The sequence below is a fragment of the Daphnia pulicaria genome, chromosome 4 (assembly GCF_021234035.1).
Source record: "Daphnia pulicaria isolate SC F1-1A chromosome 4, SC_F0-13Bv2, whole genome shotgun sequence".
NCBI classification, from domain to species: Eukaryota; Metazoa; Arthropoda; class Branchiopoda; order Diplostraca; family Daphniidae; genus Daphnia; species Daphnia pulicaria.
Window position 1 is genome coordinate 21,318,665 of NC_060916.1, and position 21,421 is coordinate 21,340,085.

The 21,421-nt window shown below is 39.3% G+C and overlaps 4 protein-coding genes and 1 long non-coding RNA gene across 12 annotated transcripts; 3 read left to right on the forward strand and 2 right to left on the reverse strand.

Moving 5' to 3' along the window:
- The first annotated feature begins 105 nt into the window (after positions 1-105).
- On the forward strand, positions 106-9,050 carry LOC124338463 (cytosolic carboxypeptidase 4-like). 4 transcript variants are annotated; one of them, XM_046792543.1, is made up of 18 exons: positions 106-422; positions 580-656; positions 1,034-1,115; positions 1,201-1,341; positions 1,548-1,700; positions 1,782-1,997; positions 2,121-2,517; positions 2,586-2,805; positions 2,887-3,049; positions 3,163-3,313; positions 3,373-3,445; positions 3,503-3,649; positions 3,784-3,950; positions 7,032-7,085; positions 7,197-7,230; positions 7,301-7,522; positions 7,945-8,121; positions 8,442-9,050. In XM_046792543.1, the coding sequence occupies exons 1-18, from the start codon at positions 305-307 to the stop codon at positions 8,517-8,519; spliced, it is 2,670 nt and encodes an 889-aa protein (XP_046648499.1). In that variant the 5' UTR covers positions 106-304; the 3' UTR covers positions 8,520-9,050. The 4 variants fall into 4 exon arrangements, with proteins under 4 accessions (XP_046648499.1, XP_046648500.1, XP_046648501.1 ...); XM_046792544.1 differs by lacking the exon at positions 1,201-1,341 and having other exon boundaries at positions 107-422; XM_046792545.1 differs by lacking the exons at positions 106-422; positions 580-656 and having other exon boundaries at positions 1,201-1,220; positions 1,396-1,700.
- Positions 4,077-5,969, reverse strand: LOC124338467. Its single transcript, XM_046792552.1, has 5 exons — positions 5,812-5,969; positions 5,153-5,252; positions 5,006-5,088; positions 4,728-4,854; positions 4,077-4,455 (listed from the first exon to the last, which is right to left on the reverse strand). The coding sequence occupies exons 1-5, from the start codon at positions 5,867-5,869 to the stop codon at positions 4,287-4,289; spliced, it is 537 nt and encodes a 178-aa protein (XP_046648508.1). The 5' UTR covers positions 5,870-5,969; the 3' UTR covers positions 4,077-4,286.
- A 54-nt stretch (positions 9,051-9,104) lies between the features above and the next one.
- LOC124338469 lies at positions 9,105-11,068 on the reverse strand. 2 transcript variants are annotated; one of them, XR_006917847.1, is made up of 4 exons: positions 9,677-11,056; positions 9,429-9,598; positions 9,263-9,391; positions 9,105-9,201 (listed from the first exon to the last, which is right to left on the reverse strand). It is a non-coding gene; the product is annotated as an uncharacterized LOC124338469 (long non-coding RNA). The 2 variants fall into 2 exon arrangements; XR_006917848.1 differs by lacking the exon at positions 9,105-9,201 and having other exon boundaries at positions 9,376-9,598; positions 9,677-11,068.
- A 55-nt stretch (positions 11,069-11,123) lies between these two features.
- On the forward strand, positions 11,124-18,641 carry LOC124338460 (TATA-binding protein-associated factor 172-like). 2 transcript variants are annotated; one of them, XM_046792538.1, is made up of 14 exons: positions 11,124-11,238; positions 12,163-12,232; positions 12,294-13,122; positions 13,182-13,880; positions 13,948-14,715; positions 14,782-14,964; positions 15,027-15,571; positions 15,646-16,192; positions 16,257-16,871; positions 16,939-17,232; positions 17,295-17,649; positions 17,718-17,964; positions 18,031-18,112; positions 18,184-18,641. In XM_046792538.1, exons 2-14 carry the CDS (start codon positions 12,222-12,224, stop codon positions 18,385-18,387), a joined length of 5,379 nt encoding a protein of 1,792 aa, XP_046648494.1. In that variant the 5' UTR covers positions 11,124-11,238; positions 12,163-12,221; the 3' UTR covers positions 18,388-18,641. The 2 variants fall into 2 exon arrangements, with proteins under 2 accessions (XP_046648494.1, XP_046648493.1); XM_046792537.1 differs by lacking the exon at positions 11,124-11,238 and having other exon boundaries at positions 11,882-12,232.
- Positions 18,642-18,689: 48 nt separating this feature from the next.
- Positions 18,690-21,364, forward strand: LOC124338532. 3 transcript variants are annotated; one of them, XM_046792625.1, is made up of 5 exons: positions 18,690-18,792; positions 18,978-19,187; positions 19,253-19,932; positions 20,001-20,513; positions 20,581-21,364. In XM_046792625.1, exons 3-5 carry the CDS (start codon positions 19,487-19,489, stop codon positions 20,984-20,986), a joined length of 1,365 nt encoding a protein of 454 aa, XP_046648581.1. In that variant the 5' UTR covers positions 18,690-18,792; positions 18,978-19,187; positions 19,253-19,486; the 3' UTR covers positions 20,987-21,364. The 3 variants fall into 3 exon arrangements, with proteins under 3 accessions (XP_046648581.1, XP_046648580.1, XP_046648582.1); XM_046792624.1 differs by having other exon boundaries at positions 18,690-19,187; XM_046792626.1 differs by having other exon boundaries at positions 18,690-19,187; positions 19,253-19,911.
- The last annotated feature ends 57 nt before the right edge of the window (positions 21,365-21,421 follow it).

The following is a 21,421-nucleotide window of genomic DNA, read 5'->3' on the forward strand; positions in this document are numbered from 1 at the left end:
TTTCTTCTGTCCTTTCGGCGATGTCAAATTTCAGCAAAGACGACTCGCTCGCTCATTACGAATTCATTTTATTGTACCAGGTGTGCATTTGCATCAATAGGTGGCCCCTGTTTGGGCTCGTACCGGCTCAATGTTTTGTTTTTGTTTTTCGTGTGAACTCGTTTCTACAACTCTTAAGGACTTGATTATCAGTGAAAGTGCATCCTGAAGGTTGAACATAATTCGCTGGAACAGACTGGTTTCCAGTCAGTTAAGTTTCCAGAGTACAACACAGAATAAATATTACAAGAAAAGCCTGAATGTAATGGTGGAAGAAGAAGTGGAACAAGAAATCCTCGGTGAATGGAACTCGATCGCTGAAGATCAAGAGGCGATCGCAGCGTTGACTCGTCGAACGAAGAATCTTCTTCGCGGTTTTAAAGGTAATCTTGTTTCTTATGTTCTTATCTCAACAACCGATAATTGCTATTCATTCAACAATATCGTTGTTATGTCCTTTATGCTCAAAACACGTTTTTTTACGTAATATCACCGTGCAACATTAACAAGTGGGCATACAATGTAAACATTTATTTTTAGATGCGAAACACTTGCAACGTTTTTTGGAAAAGCTATACAGTTCCGTAGCTTTTTCGAAGTTGGTGAATCTTCTTAAGGTATGACAGCTGAATTTATTTTCATATATATTTAAAATTTAACCAATTTGAATCATTACGCGATATGTTTGTCTATTACGTCGTAAAGAAAACAGTAAACGGAAGCCAAAAAAGTCTAGGCAAAATGCCAAGAGTAGTTTGATTCTTTCCAGCAGGCGGCAAGTGCTTTCTGATTTCGCGATAGTTTAAAAACTTTTGATTAAAAAGTTTTATTATGTTTAATTATTTTAATGGGCTAAGTCAATCTCTATTATGCCGCATATTTTTTTTACTGGGTTTAGTGTCGGATGGTTCCCGAAATTCTACATCTTGATTTATGTGTTAACGAAATTGGGTATTTTTGCCCTGTGTAACAATGATGTCTTTTGTACTGGTAGATAACACGGAATAATCAAACCCGGGGTGATATACTTTACATTGCCCAATCTATCTTTGAAGCACAATCTGCTAACAAAAAAGGTATGTTCTCTACTCAAACCCATTGTCATCATAACAATAAATCCAAGGTGACCAATGATAACAAACAAAAGCATTTAAAATACAGATGCTCCTTTTTCGAGTGTGGTGAGCCCTACGTTACTTCTATGGCCTGTACTAATCGAACTGGCTTTCGAGTTGGAGATTGTTGTACTAACAGAACAACGCTTTCTAGCGTTGGGCATACTCAATCACATTTTTAAGAATAGTAAGAATTATAACCCTTTGAGCACCAGTGTCATGCGTGTATCTTTCGTTGCAGGTTTGCCAACATTTCTCGGCCTCTCGCACTCTCAAATGCGCACGTAGATTTTCAAAACTTGGATAAACTAAAAAATCATATGATAACAGACAAGAACGACAGCTCAAAGTATTTTCTGTTACTATTCTTGACTTTTTTTCTTGCCTTGGCAGAGACGAATACATTGACCGTTTGCCAAACGGTCGAGGCAAACCTACTTGTCCTCGATGTGCTGAAGTTGCTCGAGTCAAAGGAAGGAAACCGGAAACTTACACTGAAACAGCACAAGTGTGCTGCTTCCATTTTATCGAGCCTTGCGCGACATAGTAATCACGATTTTTAAATAATTTCTTCTTATTGTGATTACAGCGGACGATATTGTCGTTGGCATTGTTTTGACATTTCAGAAGAAGGACGCCAAGTAATAATTGAAGCCAAAGTCGTAGAGCGCTTGCACGCGTTCTTGCTGGCGTTACCAAATGAAAAAGCTCGCGATACCCTCATCCACAAAATCGGGCAGACTATTCTTAGATGTGTTCCACTTCATGATCTGCCCGTAACTAACGGCACACATTCTGCCTTCCGTTACCTGCCATTTGAATCCATCTCTTCCGGATCTTTAGGTTCATCATTTTCATATCTTCCGCCAGTCCCAATTCCAACCCCATGTCACTCAACCCCATCGCCGTACAACATTTCACTATTTTTGATTTCTGTTTTCATGAATCATCTTTTTTTAAAATTAGGTAATGGAGCGATGTCCGACTCGAGTGAAGAAAGTGAGGAAGAGGAAGAAATAGGAGACGGTTCACTTCCTGGTTCTCGTAACTGGTCGTTTTGTAGTGGGACAAAAAAGAAGTCAAAGAAATTCTCACCACCGACTAATCCGTACCGAAGTGCCGAAGAACTAGAGCAATACCGACGACATTTCGATCTGAAATCCGATCAATATGAGGAAGACGAACTTAGAAACATATCTAAGATTGTACCACCAAATTTGAATCGCCAGCAAATTTATGAATTTTTTGCGCGTCGAACGAAATCCATCCATGGGTTTCGTCTTATTCCCTGTCCGGATTGGAGCAATTCGAGTGGCAGCTCAGGTAGAGAGCCCTTTTATATCAAAGACCGCAACGTCTGCAGGTACAGGAATTACTTCCTTATTAATCTAAATTGATGTTTAAAAATAACCATTTTGTTTCATTGTTTAGGAGTAAACTGTTCAAATCATTGAATATGGTTTTAAATCCGAATTCGTATCGACCAGAAGTTGTTTACGATCTCGACTCTTTGTTATTGGATGCAGAACAGACTCAATCTATCCGCATGGAAGATTTTGAAGCCGCAACAAAACATCGCATTAGCCAACCCAATGCTCCCCTGGAATTCGAATCGCGCTTCGAAAGCGGCAATCTACGTCGTGCTATCAGGGTATGAAAGTCTAAAACGTCCCATCAGAGTAATTACTATTTTTAAGGCATCCATGTTAAAGTTAAATGTTTTATCTGTTAGATTGGAAGCCATGAATACGATTTAATACTGAATGCCGACGTCAACTCGTTTGGTCGTCAACAGTGGTTTTACTTTCGTATTTCTGGCGAAGGAGTGTGTTCATCAAAATCTTACACTTTCAACGTAATCAATTTGGAGAAGCAGCGAACGCTCTTTCATCAAGGTTAAATTGCACAAATTTAACTTTACTTGATGTTCTGTGTTTCTCATTGTTTTTTTAGTGACATGATTGATGTAACCCTTTATTAACGATCCTTATTTTTGACATGGGATTAGGCATGCAACCCTTGATGTTCTCTGTGAAACGGTATATGGTAACACGTACCCAGCCGGTTTGGGAGCGCAGTGGCACGTCCATGTGTTATTACCGCAACGGCTTCCGACAATCAAATGCCGAACAAACATCTTACTGGAGTCTTTCCTTCACGTAGAAATTGTTATCGTCACGTTTTCTTCGTCGATTCATTCAAACATTTTTGTTTTCAGTGTGACCGTTCCTTACGACAATGACGTTTTCTACATTGCTTATCACTATCCGTATACTTACAGCCAATTGATGGTGAGGTCAAGTTTAGTTTTGCTATTCAAATGTACTTAAATTTGCTTTCTTTTACAGACAGATGTAGTTACCTGGTTAAGGACTCCATTTCCTATCGGATATCCATCCTATAGCATGGATCGGTTACGAATATCGACTCTTTGCCGATCCCCTTGTGGAAACCCAGTTCCACTGTTACTCATCGATTATGATGGAGATGCGAAGGTAATATAGTGAAGGAGACACTACAAATGTTCACCTTATTTGAATGCTTTTGTTTCTGACGCATATGTTAACCTTTGTCTTTTAACTGTCTCGCTCCTTGTGTTTGCGATGACTGGGGATGCTTGTCGGCCCAGTCCTGTTGCCTTTTTATGTCTCGAGTCCATCCTTGCGAATCGAATTCTTCCTGGTCCATGAGGGGCCTTGTCGTCACCGCTCTTCAGGATATGGCACAGTCTGATGAAAAGCATCATCCACTTTTTATTCTGCCAATGTTGAATGTCGACGGGACGGTGCATGGATGGTACGTTCCAAATCTTTCATTATTAACCTATTTAATTCTACCTAAGTCGCCCGCTTGCCCAATCGCCAAATGCTGGCGGAAAGCATCTCTTATAGGACAAAATTATTGCAAAATAATATCCACTAATTTTAATTATATTAAAAATGTATTCAATTAAGTTAACCAACCAGTTGAGAGAGACATAATTTAAGAAACCAATGGCCCAAAAAGGTAAAATTCGGAATGAACAAACGTATGTTAACTAATTCAAAGCCATACGACGATGATGATGCATAATTTGTGCCGTTTCATACTTAACACCTCGATGAATTCTTTTAATCTTGATAAATTTCGGCTTTATCGAGCTGAGTTGCCTTGAGGGGATGTAGATAATGCGGCAAATGGATTGAAATTGTAGAAGTAGCAGCGTGTCTGCTCACAAATGAAATGGTTATTCTGGGCGCAGTTTTCAGCTCGCCAAGTTTGTGTCTGGTCCGTTACTAGGAGACAGTTGGAATCGGTTGATCTAAAATGCAGCGTGAAAAATGAGCCGTTCCATCAATGCGTGAATAAAATAACAGTCACGTTTTTTACATCTCTAATGTTTCTTTTGTGAGGTAACAAAGAAAGGGAAGTTAACGATCGGTCCTTGGGTAAAAATATTTTGTCGTTATTGATTCTCTAGTGAAAACATCCGCGAATAACCTCAGGACAGTACGTTAACTTCTCGTTCTTGTACGGAACATTTATATGTAATCAATGAAATAGCAGAAAAGAAATAAATGCAATGCAACCCACCGGTTAGGTTCTAATCCGTTGGGCCAGTAGTTAAAAGTTCCGTTAAACGGAGATCCGTTACTCAGCCATAGCCAAGTGCTAGTTCCCAATGTATTTCCCGACGTCCAAAAATCAGCTGCTGCGGCTCCTACACTCGTAAAATAAGGGGGAATTGGTTTAGGGCGCTTCTAATAGATTTCCGAATTTGCATCTTGCCAAAAGGGATGGCCACGACTAAGGTGCCAATTTGTCCAATTCTATGGACATCATATAAATAGCAGGTATTCGTTAAAACTTACCGGGGCGAAGGTAATCGGCAAGCTGTTGGGCTTCTTCGGCTGATTCCAAACTAATAAGCTCCATAGCAATCGTTCGACAGTACCTTGTAAAAATAAATATTTTCATAAATCATCATCAAGACTGTCATTCGGGTAGGCGAATGTTACTGGTAAGCTAGATGGAAGTTGAGACGAGGTGCGTAGGGATTCTGCCAAGAGATGAAGTATCGGTTGTCGCCGATTTTCGCGGTAGAAATGCGTTGACCCGCTGCCAAAAAACAAACAGAAAAAGTGACAATTTAGCGCTTGACGTACAGCGATGGATGTGATATGCAATGCGAAAAGATTAACCTTGTCCGAAAAAAAGTTCTAGAAACACCAGGGTCGACATAAATTACGATGTAATATTGTATAGCTTTTTTTCCCTCGCAGTTGCAGTAGTCAACAAAAATTGGCACGCAACACAGGAAAGGCTTGAAATTGAGTTGAGAAAATTCCAAAGGGAAATGTTTCTTCAGAGCCTTCCAAGCACTATCGTACAAGGGCTTAATTCTAGTGTATTATTTTACGTTCCCCATGTCAAGACCCCGCAGTCAAAACATGTTATTAAACTGAACATCAATCAGCATCTTAGCTGTAAACCTCAAAATTGTTTTTAAAGCCCCCCTAGCCAAAGCTTGGAGTTGAGGCTTTCGTTCAAACCAAACATTTTTTTTTTTCACCAAAATAACTTTTTCTGCGGGCCGTAATCTTGCGCATCTTGGGTTTTAATGCACGGAAGAAATAATAATTTATCTATGCGTCAGGAAGGATTATTATTAGCTTACCGGTTATGGACGCAAAGAAACTCAGGAGTAGAATACAAGATGAAATCCTCGCCGTCATTTCTGTCTGTCGCGAATTTCGATTGCGGAAGCACAACTTTCAATGTTTTTCTCGGCTCTCCTAAACGTGAACTGTCTCGTAGACGACTCTTCCTTCTCACTTTTATATGAAGCGCACTATTTTTATGGTTTTCTTTTTCATCGGGAAAACGACTAGTGATTCAATGGTGCTGATTGGCCCTCGAGTAATACCTAGCCGTGGGGTGTTAACTGTACACGAAAGAGTTTATTTCAATTTATCCTTTCAGGGACGCTCACGAGGGTTCAGAAGAAAGGAAAACAGCTCAATGACTTCCGAAGCAACAACTATTAACGCCGACTGCCTATGAAACTTTGGGGGGAAAAATGAGTGTGTTAAAATTGCGGTCAGCTGCTGACGAGCGACCTATAACATAGCGGGAATCGGCGGGAATACACTGTTCAAAACGGAAAACCGCGACGAATTCCGGAAACCATTCAAAGACTATCTGGATGGAAGCAAATTACAAATTATGCTTTTCGTCTTGTCAAAGAAGATGAGCTTCGCTACAATAATAACTACAAAACAAGACGATCTCAATAATTACTTACTTTTTTGGGCAAGGCTTATATGTATGTTCGTAAGAAAATAATTATGCGCCTTATGCTTTTGGTCGCCATAATAGCACGCACACGTTTTTAACACTGTTATCCAGTCAGTCGCGCGACTCGATATCATTTCAGGTTAAGTCGATACTTTTTTTCAACTCTTTTCCCATGATATCAAATAAAAACTTGATAGGATATTCCAGGAATTTTCACGTTGTCCTCTTGTACTGTATTGTTATGTGGGAAGAATTTTTTGCAACACCAACTTACCCTGGCCCCTATCGAAAATACCTACATAAAATAAAACCGTGGTCTGCAACCGTTAAATTTGTATGTTGCTGTGTCAGAATGATGTAATAAGCGAATGGGGAACACACAAATTGTAGAGATTAAACAACGCTTAAAGAAATAGTCCAGGTGTTGACACAAAAAAAAAAATCAAAGGTATGTTAACTAGATAAACGTGAACTGTACAAGAGCCAATTTGCCTTGCTCACCTTTAGTTAATTTTTTTAAATATAGCAATCATTCACCATACCAATGCATTCACCTTCACACGTATAATTTTGGGCATTTCTCTCTCTTATTTTCAACAGTAGCCGGACCGAACTAAGTAACGAGGATTTAAACCGTCGTTGGCTAACGCCAAAGTATGTTATTTTTTTTTCTACTTTTCGTGAACCATTTTCGACGATGAATGCTACTTTTTCTTAACGATTTTATTTTTTCTCTTTATTGCATGTCGCGTGAAATTCACGCAGTTTACATCACCATCCAACCATTTATCACGCCAAGGTATTCATCGCTCAGTGTCGCTTTTTTTATTGTTGTTTTCTTCAAGTCGTTATTACGCCCATTTTGGCAGGGTTTACTCGAGTTCATATGTCGGATACTGGATGCAAAACCGGCCGTTTTGTGTGATATGCACGGTCATTCCCGTCGCTTCAACGCCTTTGTGTACGGATGTAAAGGCTCGCAGAGTTGGTGTCCAGACGATTGGTCACAGAAAGATGCTCAAGGTGACCATCCTACCATGAAAAAATTGAAAGACGAAAATGGTGATGATGACGACACTACCTCCTTACCGGTAATTCCCGTAATTGGCTCTTAAATGGGCTTAATCTTCTGAATATTATTATATGTGTTTTTATTGCCAAGATTATAACGCTCGTTTAGACTTAGTATTATAGGGTTGGTTAGTCCTCGATCCGATCCGTACGCAATTTGAAATAGTCCCGTTCGAACGGGATGTAAAGAAATTATTGTTGCTTCCGCACATTTTATTTCAATTTTTCAGTAGCCTTTTCTCTCTCAGTTTGATACAAAGAGTAATGTTTTCTAATTCAAATTGCTGACACAGAAATGCGAAAAGAAATGAGGATAATCGCGAATGTTTTCAATACTTTTGTTATCGTGCACTAACATTATTCTGTTCAATTTCCTTGTAATAATAATTTTTATTTTATTTTCTCTTTTGCTCTATTCTCTATCGCTGTTGGGACAATGCAGTTTTTCGTGCAATTAATGCAAGCCCAATCGCCGCTATTCGACACAAACCAATGTTGTTTTGAAGTCGAAAAGAATCGCGAAACTACTGCCAGGATAGTTGGATGGCGGCATCTAGGCATCAAGAATATCTACACTCTCGAGTGCAGTCTGGCTGGATCTAACCAACTCCCTCTACAGGTATTTTTAATAACGTAAACCGCTTTGAACAATTCCTTTCTTCCTCGAGCTAATGGAAAATGTTAAGTCTCCAGGGAAAGGGGGGGGGGGGGGGCTTAATAGCCGGTTTTCGCTATCCGGCTGTCCCTGTTGGCAAGATTGAATCTGACTTACAACGTAATAAAAATAGCTTGCCGTAGTGTTTCGAATAGAAATCTATTATCTAATGGACTTACACTTCGTAATCTGATAAGTACAGAATAGACCCCCGAGTAGAAAAAAAAATGCGGATTAATTAAGGTCACTAGCTCAAGTATTGATTTCTTTTTCTGAACATGCAGGGCCTTCAACACTTCAATACAGCCAGCTACTTTCAAGTGGGAAAGGCTTTAATGAAAGTAACTAGACGAATGTGCTGACTGTGAACTGGCATTTATAGCAGCGACCTTAAGTTGGAAATTCTATTTCGTAGATTTATAAGGTAAACATGTTGTTGTCATTACTTAGAAACATGCCCTTCACAAAACAATTGCAAACATGTAGATCTTGTTTGTTAAATGTTTTACTAATTTATATACATGTGCTGGATGTGCAGTATATATACATGAATTGAATATAGATCGATCGACTGAAGAATGTGATATAGAATGCGATCTTTATTCTAACTTTTAACACTCTAGTGCTCTAGCGTAGTTCAACACAATGAACATGCTCAGCTACCGGTAATATAAACCCAGAGTGGGAGTGATTCGACATAGGTTACATTTAACTAAAACCCTCGTCTTTCCCCGGTTCTACCCGCCCATAAATTCGTACGAGACGTACCAGTGGGAATATACCCACGCCCATTTTCGGATTTTCGGCTCCTTCCTTTGTGTTATTTTTTCACATAGCCTGTATACTTTTGAGGCACAATTTATATCAGAACGCGTAATATCGATCCAACAATTTAAAAATAAAACCTTGGAAAAAAGCGCCAACGTATACAAACCGCACAAATTATTCACACAACTAAATATTTTGTTTTGTTGCTCTTGGCCAGTTCAGTTGCCCTATTGGCTAAAAATTGCACATTATAAATGACATCACATTTTTCAAATACTGAAGTTCAACTCTATTAGAAGTGCATCTAATAAGAACTTTTGACTTTATAAACACATACGTAATTCTTCAACATTCTTCCCTTTCACAGAATTATTACAATTTTTTACCGATCAAGGTAAGAGTTATTATAATTCTGACCAGAAATTCGTCTAAAAAAAAATAGTAATTGAAATAGTTGAAAAAAAATCTGTGTAATATTACGTAACACCTACACCTACTATAACATGTACTCATTGTTATTAGTTTGCTTGCTTGTGGGCTGTGGCTCACTGAGAAATTTGAGGTTATTACATGCTGATTGGAATAAGCCACAGCACAACAAACATTATTCTGAATGAGAGAGTTTCCTCAGAACCTGATTATGTCATTTTTTGTTAAATGTTACTGGCCTATCCTGTAAAAAAACACAAACAAACAAAGAATATAGTTATAGCTTCAGTGAAACCAGAACCATCTTACTGTAACACAATACCTTAAAATGGATCTGCTGGTGCTTCTTTATCCTAACTACTTCAAAGGTAAGTATCACTAAATCCAACTTTTTATCTTTATAAACAGGACTCATAGCGCTAGTCATCAATTTCATTTATAGAACTTTGCAAGGTGCATTGTTATTATTATTCTCGTTTTGAATCCAAGTTCTAACTTCTAACGCACGTCATTGTTTTGTAGTCTGCTAAACTTGCACAATGCCACATGTATTTGGTGCACAATAAATTAAACTGATTTAAATTTTATTTTGAAATCTAAATCTCTAAAAAAATTTATCGACGTTGCTTGCTTAAACCTTCGATAATATTTAAGTTATTTCTTACAAGTTGTTAATTGAAATGACTTCGGCAACGTGCTAACGTCTTGCCGATTAATTTATCTAGCTACTAAAAAGGCCTGCTCTCTCCATTTTATTTTCATATAAAAATCCAATAAATTCAATCCATCGCCTCCTCGGTAGTAACTTCTGGCGACGGAAGTTTAATCCTTTATTGATTTGATGTTAATAATGTAATGCATAACCGTGGGTCACTTCGTAACGACATGGAGTAAAGAGCTACGTCTTGCTCAATTTAAAGTTAGAACAGACTCGTTATCCCATTATCCCAATTAGGGCAATTGCGCGGTTCAAAGAATTGCTGTACAAATGAATTGACTTGTCTGTGGATTCTGAAGCATTAAAAACTAACTTTTCAAAAGTACTTTCAGCCCCTCACCAGCGGAGACTCAGCAGGACCACCCATTTAGTCGTTATTTCCCATATTTAGATTACGACCCCTGCCCGCTCGAGTTTCTCAAGAGATATAGTTGTTGGCTAGGTAGTAAAAAAATAGAGAAACAAAAATTATTTGATGTTAGTCCGATTCTGTTATTATTACTTTTATTTTTTATTATATCGCTTTGCTTTAAAACTACGTCAAAAGCAAGGGCGGTTTAGGTCCCACCCCACCGCTGCCCTTGCGATTTATTTTCCAACAAAAGAAAATTAGGAAAAATTCTTTAATTGAATGAACGATTCATAAAGTGAAATTTGATTGAAATTGCGCCTTTTACTCGCTACTGTTCGAATTGACTATTTCTTGCTATTTAAAATTGAGTAATTGTAGCCTATATTAAAAAAAATGATAGCAAGTTTGGCAGACTTGAAATGAACTTGAAAAATTCAAACAAGACAATTTTGAAATCAATATTAAAAAGTCTAAGTTCGTAATTGCATCAGACGACAAAATTTGAAACTTTATAAAGACCGACTGAAGCAAAATTTTAAATGTAATTACTGTTATTATTATAATTTAAGGAATTATTTAAATCCGCCCCTCGCTAATAGGTTCTTTTCGAAAACTGTAATAACCTCAATTTATATGACTCAATGATTTTAGGGCTGGTGCTTCGTGACCAGCTGGAGCAACGTATACATATGACGTGTGTTTATATATAAGCAACCCTTGAGTGTTCAAGAACCGACTGCCGAGTTCAGACAGGACTTAGAAACCTGCAAGAAACGAATCGTGTTGAAATAAACCGCGACATAAAATATAGAAGGTAGGACCTCCAATAAACTTACCGAACAACCCCACACATGTAATGTTTTATTACAATCGTCTTCATAGTAAATATCTTGTTTTATATGCAATATCCAGCTCCCGCACTTTATGATTAATCGCCTTTTTAAAATAGCTTAATAGTTCATATCCCATATTCGTTGTGTACACCTTTGTTAATTCATGTGTGATGCTGATTAGTGTTAATTAAAGACGTTATATAATCCAGCCACGGAGATTCTAATAATGAAGAATAGTCATAAGGAGCTTAGTCAATAAATCATTCTTTTATTGATAATGATAGTGATATACCGTAAATAAAATATTCAACTAAAAAAAATTATTAGAAACAACCACCATTATACACTTGACTCCTTTTAGGTTTCTCATTTACGACACGTGAAACCTGAGAGAAACAGCGATTGTTTTAGCTAATAATACGCCAGAGAACATACGCCGGGCGTAGTCTCTTATGCCAATTGAGCAATTTTGGCGACAGACTATACAGATCCCGGTAGATGTCATTGTTTAAGGCTCAAAATGGAAATTTAATGGAAAATGGGGAACGTGTTACTGGCCTTAATTATTATTTAGCTGCAGTTGGAATTGCTAGTCTCCCTTCCCGTCCTAGTCGTACCCGCTTAGTATAAATTGAAACTCGGAGATGAGAGCACACATAAAACAAGGGCAGAGACGCCATATTAATAGATCGAAAAAGATCTATGTTTATCGTATTTATTGCTTGGGATTGTTTTCAGCTTTCGATCCAGGCTGAAGGGGAATTTTGGCTTCCCCATAAATTGGAAATTTAGAAAATTTGATACTGACAACTCCGTATAATTATAACGAGATTGGACTTGTGCATTGGATGGAAGTCTCATAACATCAAACATCTGCTTCACTTTTTAATCGTTTCTCGTTATAGAGTCATGTCATTATGTGACTGTTAATCATTCCAAAGAAGCTACTAAGATCTGATGCAAAATGGAAACAAGGTAAAACAAATATAACTGTAGCATGATGGTATGTTATTATTGTTTGTTTCTGTGAAATTAGATTGGACAGGCTTTTCCTACTGCTAGATACAGGATCATCTTCTGTCACTAGAAAAGCTGCTGCCCAACAATTGGGTGAAGTTCAACGTTTACATCCTCATGAGCTACCTCTGTTACTCAAGAAAATATTTGTACATCTGAAGAGTCCTTCTTGGGATACTCGAATTGCTGCCTCTCAAGCCATTAATTCTGTGATTTCTCATGTTCCCCAATGGGACCCTCTTCCACTCATTGTCAAAAGTGAGAATGACACCAACTTGCCAAGTGGAAAACTTAGCCAGCTGAAATTTAACACATTTAGTATTGGCACAGTTTTAGCAAACCGTCATTTTTTAACAGCATCAGAGGGCAAAGAATTTGATGATGATGACTTTTCATCAGCTGATCCCAAAGAAAGGTTAGCTCGTCAGCGTAAAGCACTAAATGACAGCCTTGGTCTTGAGCTGGCAGCCAAATTAGGCATTGATACTGGAGAAATTGTCTCTGCTGAAGATTTAACTGGACAGCAAGAACCAACTGTTAATGTTTCAGACATCTCACCTGCCACACCAATAGATGACGAAGCTGAAAGATTGAATAAGCAACTCAGTTCTAGAGAAGCAAACAGAGCAAAACGAAAAGCACGACAGGGAGGAAAACAAAAGTCAATCGACGGGAGCCCATCTGACGGAGCCTCTAGTAGTAAAAAAATTAAGAAAGAAAGGGAGGAAGAAATTATAGTGGAAAGCGTGCCCGATCCTGCTGGAACATGGCCGGATACTGCTCAAAACTGGCCTTTTGAAAGCTTCTGTGATCTTCTAGTGACTAAGCTTCTTAGTCCTAGTTGGGAGGTAAATAATGTTTAAATAACATAAAAGAACTTAAATCCATTTTTTAAATTTTAAATCAGGTTCGGCATGGAGGGGGTACAGCTTTGCGTGAAGTAATTCAACTACATGGTCGTGGCGCAGGACGAACTGTTCATCAGACGATGTCCGAAATGAAAGTAGCTCATGGCAATTGGCTTGAAGATACAGCTCTGCGTCTCTTGTGCGTCTTGGCATTAGATCGTTTTGGCGACTTCATATCGGACCAAGTTATTGCGCCCGTTCGGGAAACAACAGCACAGGCACTTGGTTCGTTAGCCAAGTTGATGGAACCTCAGCAGGTTGAATCGGTCGTTGCTGTTCTGCTTCAGTTACTTCAGCAAACTGAATGGGAGACACGGCATGGCGGCCTTTTGGGCTTGAAATATTTGATGGCGGCTCGACAGGATCTATCTCAACAGCTCTTACCGTTGGTGTATCCCAGCCTCTTTCGAGGCCTCGAAGATGAAGTCGACGATGTCAGCGCTGTGGCTGCAGCGGCCTTGGTACCTCTGGCTGACCCTCTAGTCAATCTTTTGCACCTGAATGAGATAGGCAATTTGCTCAAAACGCTGTGGGACTCTCTACTTGAACTTGATGAGTTGACAGCATCGACAAGCTGCATTCTCACTCTTCTGTCATCGTTAATGGCCCGCTCGGAAACAGTCCCATGTTTGCAGCATCTGCCTTTAGTTGATTTAGTTCCAAGATTATGGCCATTTCTTTCTCACTCCTCTTCCAAAGTATGTATATTGTATGAAATTTAAATTGATGTACTTTTAATTTTAATGTTTTTTCTCGATTCTGTAGGTCCGACGTTCCACTTTAAAGACACTAGAGACATTACTGATTCCAACCCATACTGCTGAATGGATGGATGGGTTAGCTTCTGATCTCCTCCGCCATATTTTCCAGCGTGCGATGCTTGAACACCAGCAAGAAACCATCAACCACATTGAGGAGCTATGGGGTCTGCTCATAAGACGACTTCCGCTTCAGGTGTTGCTTCCCGCTGCTTGCCCTTGCGTGGCCCCTTGGCTTTGCATGATGATGCAGCCTTCACGTCTGCCTTTTGACCCAACGATTCTAATATTTCCACCCGTTCGTAAAGAACCAATTGAAAGTCGCCGTCGGAGCACCAGCGGACCTCTTGGAGAAGTAGCTCCAGTCGAAACAAAATACTTCATCGCAGGAACAGACCATGTTTATGAGAATCCACTTCAACGTGAAAAGGCAGTAATCCGAGCGCGTTGTTTGGCTGCTTCTATGTTGGGCTTTCTCAGCAAATACCTCGTTCAGGTAATGCCTGGGTTGACTTATTCAGCTGACATGGAGTCGCCAGTTGAATGCTACGCAAAACTATTACTAGTTCATTTGAACAGCCGTTCGGCCATCCAGCGTACAGCGGTTGCAATGGTTATGGCTGATTGGGGTGAAAGGTGTACGGAAATTTCTCCGCCAAGTGTTTTGATAGAACGTCTTCACGTAACTTTGACTGAAACCGTGTATTACGATGAGATTGGCGTCGCTTATGCTCGACTGCTGCACGACACCAAAGACTTCATCGCAACGCTTAGGGTAATAGTTTTATTAACGAAATCACTAATTTTGTTTAATTAAGTCTAATGTTATCTTTTTCTGTAGCATTATAAAGTGGACATAGAATCTGTATTCCCCTCTGCCAACGCTAATTTCTTACCGATAGAACAAATCCAATCACTAGCTGGCCCAATCGCAACTCAACTCTTAACTAGCTCCAAACTTAAGAGTAAAATAACTGAAATGCTGGAAGACAGAAGAAAATCGTTGGCGAGTGGCAGCCTTCAGGTTAGATCCTCTTAAATGAATGAATTCCGCAATGTTTAATAACAACCAAATGTTGTTTTCAGGTGTCGATCGATCAAAGTAATCTAAACAACACTACTCAATCGGCATTAGCGCGAGCCGTGGTTGGCTTCCGAGTTCTACCTGTTAACACAGTAAATCCCGTCGTTAAGCCTTTGATGGATTCAATCAAAATGGAGGAAAATGAACAGCTACAGAAATCTTCCGCGCAAACATTGGCGCGCTTATTAGAACTCTGCCAGGCACGAACCCCCAGTCCCAATGTCAAAATTTTGAAGAACATTTGCATTTTCCTTTGTGCTGATACCGAACTGACGCCAAAAGTAAGTCCAGATGATTTGGACGGAATCTTAATGTTGATGCAACAGCAGCGATTAGCTGAGAAAACTGCCGGAGGAAAACGAACCCAAGTGGATAGTGACCCAGCTGGCACCCGTGCCATAGAAATTCAACGACGAGGAGCTGCACACGCATTAAAGTCTTTGGCTTCCTACTTCGGTCCAGATATGACAAAGAAAGTGCCATATCTTTGGGACTCCATAATGAGCATTCAAACTATTGAAAGTCATTCTGAAAACGATGCTGTCGGGTATTTGTTGATTTTCTTTTAGCATGGCACCATCTCGATCTAATATTTCTCTTGTATTTTTTTTTTTTTTTTAGAATCTTGAAAGCGGAAGATTTAATCCAGTGCTTGCAGATCCTAGAAGTCATAGCGTCTTCCCTTCATTCTTCCCTACATGCTCAAATTTTGGAATTGCTGCCAACATTTTGTGATCTTTTAGAACATCAGTTAAGGGCAGTGCGACATATGGCAAGTCGAGGACTAGCTGCTCTTGGAGCCGTTGATGGCGACCGTGTTCTCACAGTTGTGGTTGAGAAAGTTATACCTATGCTTGGAGCGATTGATCGTGAACGAATGCGAGAGGGAGCAATCGAAGCCGTGGCCTGTTTGGTTGAACAAATGGGCATGAACATAATTCCTTTCATCGTCCTCTTGGTCATTCCTGTTCTCGGCCGAATGAGCGATACTAACCAGTCCGTCAGATTGGTGGCAACTCAATCATTTGCTACTTTGATTAGACTTATGCCTCTTGAAGGAGGCGTTCCGGATCCACCAGCTCTCAGTCCAGAGTTGGCAGAAAAGAAAGTACAACAACGTCGCTTTCTCGAACAATTATTTGACCCCAAAAAACTGGAGAACTATAAGGTACAGTTACTCAATATGATTTCTTCAGGTTGTTTGATTTTTAATAAAAAACTTTGCAAATTAGATTCCTATCACCATAAATGCAGAGCTGCGCTCCTACCAACAGGATGGTGTGAATTGGTTAGCTTTCCTAAACAAATATGGGTTACATGGCATTCTTTGCGACGACATGGGACTCGGCAAGACTCTCCAAACGATTTGCATCATTGCTTCTGATCACCATCAACGGAAGGCTGACTTTGAACTCACTCAAAACCCATCATCGGCGAGTTTACCTTCAATTGTAATTTGCCCTCCTACTCTAACGGGCCATTGGATGGACGAGGTGGAGAAGTTTGTTTCAGCTGACATTTTGAATCCGCTGCACTACACCGGTCCCCCATCTGAAAGAATGCGTCTCCGCAGTAGAGCAGTTCATCATAATCTCATCATCGCTTCTTATGACATTGTCCGAAACGACTTGGACTTTTTCAGTTCTGTACGTTGGAATTTCTGCGTTTTAGATGAAGGCCACGTCATAAAGAACGGGAAAACCAAATTGTCAAAGGCCATCAAACAATTGATTGCGAATCATCGATTGATACTATCGGGTACACCAATCCAGAACAATGTACTCGAACTTTGGTCTCTCTTTGACTTCTTGATTCCTGGTTTCCTTGGAAGTGAAAAACAGTTTCAGGTTTGTTTATTGTATTTATTTGCGTTATAGAACGATTTTTCAAATTTTTTATTTTTTGGGAAATTAGGCTCGTTATAGTAAACCGATCTTGGCTAGTCGCGATGCTAAAGCGTCTTCGAAAGAACAAGAGAATGGAGTGCTAGCCATGGAATCACTGCATCGCCAGACACTACCGTTCCTTCTCAGACGAATGAAAGAAGACGTACTCAAGGATCTCCCTCCCAAAATTACTCAAGATTACTACTGCGATTTAAGTCCATTGCAAGTAAAACTATATGAAGATTTCTCAAAGAAACATGCAGAACTCAATCAGACCAGTCAGGCCTCAGCTTCCTCCCCTGCACACGCGCATATTTTCCAGGTATGGTTCTACCCTTCTTAAGTACTTTGTAATTTTTTATTAATTACTTTGATAATTCTCAGGCGCTGCAATACCTTCGCAAAGTTTGCAACCATCCCAAGCTTGTTCTAACACCCCAACACCCACAGTTTGAAGCTTTCCAGCAGCATCTTAAGGATCAAAAAAGCAATCTCTCTGATTTGCAACACGCTAGCAAATTATTGGCTTTGAAACAACTGTTGCTTGACTGTGGCATTGGTTTGGATACTGCAAACGGATCTATAGATTCTTCCGACACGGGTGGCAGTGTGGTTTCCATTCACAGAGCGCTGATTTTCTGTCAACTCCGGTCCATGATTGACATAATTGAGAACGACTTACTTAAAACTCACATGAAAACTGTGTCTTACCTTCGTCTAGACGGAAGCATTGTTGCCGGTAAAATTAATAAGGTTTTCATTTTTCTCTGCAAGATGTTTTAATTGAGCGATTGTTCACTATTTTAGGTGCCCGACAAGGAGTAGTCAAACGTTTCAACGAAGATCCTTCCATCGATGTACTTCTACTGACTACTCAAGTCGGTGGGTTAGGTCTTAATCTCACAGGAGCCGACACAGTAATTTTTGTCGAACACGACTGGAATCCTATGAAGGATCTCCAAGCCATGGATCGTGCGCACAGAATCGGTCAAAAGAAAGTGGTCAACGTCTACCGTCTCATCACCAGAGGAACTCTTGAAGAAAAAATCATGGGGTAAGTGAACACTGCTTTATTTTTCTAATTATTGGAGTAACATACTCTTTGGTATGTTTTCTATAGATTGCAGAAGTTCAAATTACAGACCGCTAATACCATCATCAGCACGGAAAATGCGAGTCTTCAGTCAATGGGAACGGAACAGGTAATGAAGCGACACCCGATTTTGTTGATATATTGCCTTTTGCCTCTAAATCCATTTTTACACCTTTTTAGTTACTTGATATTTTCACACTGGATGATGGCAAATCGTCCAAGAGTAATAAACGGTCTTCGACTAATGAGCCGGAAAATGCCTCCGGTCTTCCGGCTGGCTTCCGTGTGGCATTGGAATCTTTACCCGAGTTGTGGAGCGAAGAAAATTACGAAAACGAGTACAACCTCGATTCTTTTATTTCCACCTTGAATCAAATTAAGTAAGCTTTCGTTTCGTATGTTTGTCCACTTGATGGTATGTATGTTACAGTGCGCTCCACCTTTTTTCTATTCTTCTCTCAGCCGTGTTGGCAAAATTTAACCTTCCGCATTTTGTCTTGAGCTTGAATTTTCACACAGAAGTTTTTCGAACTGTATTTCTTGAATAGCAAATACATTGTCTTTCCCAGACAAAATATTTGGTTCTTCAATAATGGAAATCCCTTGGAACTAATCTCCATTCATTGTATGTATGACTAATCTACATTCAAGTATTTGAAAAATCTGTCGTGGTTTCGTGGAAGGTATTAATCAAATCAAAAGGTATTTTGGTCTACATTTCTACGCTCGGCCCAATGCTGTACCACAGAGTTTTCCTCGAGAGTGACGCGCGTGCGAGGTCATTGACCGGTAAGTGGATTGCTTTGTTTTCTCTAGTAAGGCGTACCACTGCGTTGCATTAAATGATATAAGATCACATCATTTAACGCAATCACTTAATGGATTGTTCTTAATTTTTTTTTTCATTTACAAGGCAGCTGAATAAGACTTCCTGGGCATTTCTAAAGTAGGATTTTATTGGTATTTCACTATAGTGCTAGGGGCTTCCAATATGCGCAGTCTCCTTTCTTATTCTAAAACATCCGAGAGATTTCAAAGAAAATTGATTTGCTGGCTTGTTTGCTATATGGCTGCGTCTTATGGAGAAGCGATTTGTGTGTATCTTTTTTGATACGACAGAAAAAAAAATAGTTTGGTCAAAAAGCCATCAGTATTGCAAACAAAGTTGCTATCTCTAGGCAACGGTAAGTGGTTTTGTTAATGATATATGTTCCCATTTCACGTTGATATATGTTTTCTTCTGTGGAAGGGATAACCTATAACGACCTATTGGTGCAGTGCACACACAGGAAGAAATTATTGCCATTCAGTCGTTATGGTAACCGTTTATGGTGTTCCATGTTTCAATAACCTGGCGCTCAGTTTGATGTACCTTAGCACTCGATAAATACGAGCCGTCATCCAGTTCATGGTCAGTTTCTGTCCTAGAAGCTTGTCAGCGTCTTACATTCGGAGCTGGGCTTTTTGCAGTATTTCTTAGACGATGGTTCATTCGAAACCAAATATTCCGGTCTATCAAGATGTAATGTTTTTGTTTAGATTCATCTCATTTACAGGAGCTTCAACCTTCGTCCCTTATGGAGAAGGGATGCAAAATCCACGAATATCCACAGTTTTGGTTAGGATTCTTCAGCAAATCACTTGTTTAGCTATCTTCCTGTTGCTACTAGCGATGTCCGTCTTTGAGTTTATCCAATTTGTTACTGTGATCGTGAAAATGAAAAATATAGGCGAAGTTATTCCAAACATTATATGGATAACATCTTTCCCACTTGCCATGGGGGCCCAAGCTTTTTACATCTTCCAGAGACCAAAACTTCTAAAATTCTTTGAGAACTGGCAAGATATCCACACGATGTATTCCGAAAGCAATGGCCACGTTACTGAGAGACAAACACGACCACGCATGTATATCATCTACTTGTTAACGTTCGTATTTATAACTAACAACATTTTCAGTTTGATATAAAAAGTAATTGTTTTTTTGTTTTTTGCAGGGTGTGTACTTCCGTAGCGATGGTCATGGTACTCATCTTAGACTTTCCCATTCTACCTTTTTTGCCGTCTACGTACGAACCATTGGCAGCCATCCCCTTGCACACTAACAACTTGTATCTCACCTGCGCTTTGTTTGGTGTGTCGCTCTTCTACGCCTGGAATCTTTCCGCTGCTTCGGATCTTGTGCCATCAATGATCTATTTTCATCTCGCTCTTGCGTTGAAGAAAACCAGCGAATTTTTTAAAGAGCCGCAAAATGTCCTTGATTCTCAAACTATAGAGAACAACTGCAAGAATTTAGAAGTGGATGAAACCAACTTTAACAGTCATCCGTCTGCCGTCAAAGGATCTCAGGATAGCAATCAAGTGATATGGCAAAAAGGATGGCTCTATTACGAAGCTATTCGTAAATTGATCAATGAAAGTAACTCCAGATTCGGATCAATGCTTCTTCTCAATCATGGAGCTATGTTTTTTGTGGCTAGTTCTAACGTCTTTAGTATCTTGCGATGGTAAGTAGTAGATATGTATGTTAACAATGTCTTAAAAAAAAAATATTATTTCATTATTTTGTCGTAGGTATCGAGGAATGTCATGGCTTTTGCTGCTTGTCAATGGAATGAATGCTGTTGCCACAATTCTCCGCTTCATTACTACGATTCTGCTTTGTAGTAGGTTGTATGCTGCTGGTGAACATCTTCAATCGAACATTTGTCGGTTTCTTGCTATAACATGGTTCCGATTGAAACCCGACGAGCGGCAGTTTTTCACTGCTTTTCTTGTTCGTGTTCAAGACGATGGAATTGTAGCTTCTCCTCTGGGACTCTATCCCATACGGCCGTCAATTCTTTTGGCTTTGCTTTCCCTTATGGTTACTTATCTCATTGTTCTGCTTCAATCTTCCGAAGTCTCGACGTTTTCTGAGTATGGAAATTTTACCGGGCTTATTACTGGCACACGTTTCTACAATCCATTAAATGTTTAAGCTAACTCTGCCATGGTGTAAAATCTACGAAGAAAACTGTTTTATTATATTTAGTCCCTGTTTATATTTAGTTAGTTTAAAACGTTGGTAATTTTTCATTTAGGTGTCTATTGGATTATTCTTCGTAAGCAAGAATGATCTAAAGATTTTTTCAGTAAAAGATTATGATCTCTTTTCCCGTGAGCGGACTGAAGTCTTAGAAGGCATCACCTATGGTTTGTAAAGAAAATTCCCGTAAGTGAATGCTATCAACTTATTATTGATGTTAATCTAAACGTTTTCCAAGGTTTACGTAAATGTATTATTGATCGAGATCATTTTAAAATATTTGGTATCACTATATTTAATGAAAATATATATTATTCATTTTTAATCAAATTTTATGACTTATCCAGCATTATATGACGCTTCCAACCTTCTTTACAAGTCGAAATA

Excerpts from the sequence above, each read along its gene's own strand:
- LOC124338463 (XM_046792543.1), top strand. The coding sequence starts at position 305 with ATGGTGGAAGAAGAAGTGGAACAAGAAATCCTCGGTGAATGGAACTCG. Across the intron at positions 423-579 it reads TCTTCTTCGCGGTTTTAAAG|ATGCGAAACACTTGCAACGT; the intron begins GTAATCTTGTTT and ends ATTTATTTTTAG. Across the intron at positions 3,650-3,783 it reads ATTATGATGGAGATGCGAAG|TCCTGTTGCCTTTTTATGTC; the intron begins GTAATATAGTGA and ends TTGTCGGCCCAG.
- LOC124338467 (XM_046792552.1), bottom strand. The coding sequence starts at position 5,869 with ATGACGGCGAGGATTTCATCTTGTATTCTACTCCTGAGTTTCTTTGCG. Across the intron at positions 5,253-5,811 it reads TTTCTTTGCGTCCATAACCG|CGGGTCAACGCATTTCTACC; the intron begins GTAAGCTAATAA and ends GTTTTTTGGCAG. Across the intron at positions 4,855-5,005 it reads TGCCGATTACCTTCGCCCCG|GAGCCGCAGCAGCTGATTTT; the intron begins GTAAGTTTTAAC and ends TTACGAGTGTAG.
- LOC124338460 (XM_046792538.1), top strand. Across the intron at positions 14,716-14,781 it reads ACTTCATCGCAACGCTTAGG|CATTATAAAGTGGACATAGA; the intron begins GTAATAGTTTTA and ends CTTTTTCTGTAG. Across the intron at positions 17,965-18,030 it reads CTTGAAGAAAAAATCATGGG|ATTGCAGAAGTTCAAATTAC; the intron begins GTAAGTGAACAC and ends TGTTTTCTATAG.
- LOC124338532 (XM_046792624.1), top strand. The coding sequence starts at position 19,487 with ATGGTTCATTCGAAACCAAATATTCCGGTCTATCAAGATGTAATGTTT. Across the intron at positions 19,933-20,000 it reads TATATCATCTACTTGTTAAC|GGTGTGTACTTCCGTAGCGA; the intron begins GTTCGTATTTAT and ends TGTTTTTTGCAG. Across the intron at positions 20,514-20,580 it reads GTCTTTAGTATCTTGCGATG|GTATCGAGGAATGTCATGGC; the intron begins GTAAGTAGTAGA and ends ATTTTGTCGTAG.